At 57.4% G+C, this 1546-nt stretch overlaps 1 protein-coding gene across 1 annotated transcript in view; it reads left to right on the top strand.

Moving 5' to 3' along the window:
- UBTF (upstream binding transcription factor, RNA polymerase I) overlaps window positions 1–1469 on the top strand; it is a gene marked incomplete at both ends in the record, with an annotated part of 4573 nt that extends 3104 nt beyond the window's left edge. The window contains 4 exons of the mRNA XM_009084972.1: window positions 4–93; window positions 360–407; window positions 661–729; window positions 1323–1469. Coding sequence (XP_009083220.1) covers window positions 4–93; window positions 360–407; window positions 661–729; window positions 1323–1469 — 354 coding nt within the window. The remainder of the gene's footprint in view (window positions 1–3; window positions 94–359; window positions 408–660; window positions 730–1322) is intronic.
- Window positions 1470–1546: the final 77 nt, after the last annotated feature.

Genomic DNA, 1546 nt, shown 5'->3' with positions numbered 1-1546 from the left:
CAGCGCATCTCCCAGGGCCAGAAGGACCACTACAAAAAACTGGCAGAGGAGCAGCAGAAACAGTACAAGGTGCACCTCGACATCTGGCTCAAGGTGAGTGTCAGACCCCGGTGTCTGGTGTGGGGGCACTGGGAGCCTCTGGAATTGCTTGTGTTTTGGGGATGATGGTTGGTGTGGTCTCTACTCACAGCATTCCTCTGGGATCCACCATCTCCAGGCTCTTTTTTTTGGCATTTTGTAACTTAAAAGGATAAAAATGTGTACGTGGGGAGGGGATGCCCCATGTTAGAGCCTTTCCCTGCTCCATCTCCTGTTGCATTCCATGCCTGACCATCCCTGACTGTCTCCTCTCTCCGCAGAGCCTCTCGCCCCAGGAACGAGCAGCCTACAAGGAACACATTTCCAACGTGAGTATCCATATGGCACTGCCATGGAGAGGACCTGGAGGTTTTTTGGGGGGTGTACTGGGGGTGCTAAGGATTTGTGGCCAGGTTGGGGTCAGCTCTGGGTGAGGTTTGGCGATGTGCCATGCTCCAAGAACCCCTCCAAGGGGGATTCACCCCCGTGGCAGCTCAGTGGTGGGATTTCCTCTGGGTCAGACATTGGGAAGGAGCTGAGGTTGAACTCTAAATGGTTTTGCTTTGTTGTCCCTCCCTGCAGAAACGCAAGAGCATAGGGAAGATCAGGGGTCCCAACCCCAAGATGAAGCCAACGATGCAGTCCAAGTCGGTGAGTGCATGACAGTCATATGGGGACACACAGTCCCCCCTTCCCTGGGGAGGGGGACACATCTCACCCAGGTCCCTCTTCCCTGGGGAGGTCATCTAGGGGAGACACATCTCACCCAGGTCCCTCTTCCCTGGGGAGGTCATCTAGGGGAGACACATCTCACCCAGGTCCCTCTTCCCTGGGGAGGTCATCTAGGGGAGACACATCTCACCTAGGTCCCTCTTCCCTGGGAAGAGCATTCGGGGGACACACACACATCTCACCCAGGTCCTCCTTCCCTGGGAAGTGTGTCCAGGGGGATCCACACCCGTTGTTTGAGGCGTCCCTGGAGCTTCCTGCTGCCTGCCCTTTCCTTGAGGCCATAAAACACAGGCACTCCCCAAATCCTTGCTCAGAACCCACCCAGGTTGGATTTTGGCACCTGCTCCTGGTGTCTTTTTGGGGCAATATGTAACAGAAATGGGGAAAGGCTTCCAGCAAGGTGAAGAGTAGGAGCTGTGCCTGATGCCACTGCATGGATGGAGAAACCCAAAGGTCGATGGCCAAGTGTGTTGGTATCCAAGGGCACCACCAAACTCCTTCCCACCCCGCAGGAATCAGAAGACGACGACGAGGAAGAAGAGGAGGAGGAAGACGACGACGAAGACGAGGACGACGACGACGACAACGGCGACTCGTCAGAGGAAGGTGGAGATTCCTCAGAGTCGAGCAGCGAGGAGGAGAGCGAGGACGGGGACGAGGTGAGGCCGCGGGGCGCGACGCGGGGAGGGCGGCGGGGCCGCCGGGGCACCCTCTGCTCCCTCTGCTCTCTCCACCC

Source organism: Acanthisitta chloris, unplaced genomic scaffold (assembly GCF_000695815.1).
Source record: "Acanthisitta chloris isolate BGI_N310 unplaced genomic scaffold, ASM69581v1 scaffold26771, whole genome shotgun sequence".
Lineage (NCBI taxonomy): Eukaryota > Metazoa > Chordata > Aves > Passeriformes > Acanthisittidae > Acanthisitta > Acanthisitta chloris.
Note: the sequence above shows the minus strand (reverse complement) of the source record. Positions and strands in the feature narration are given on the sequence as shown.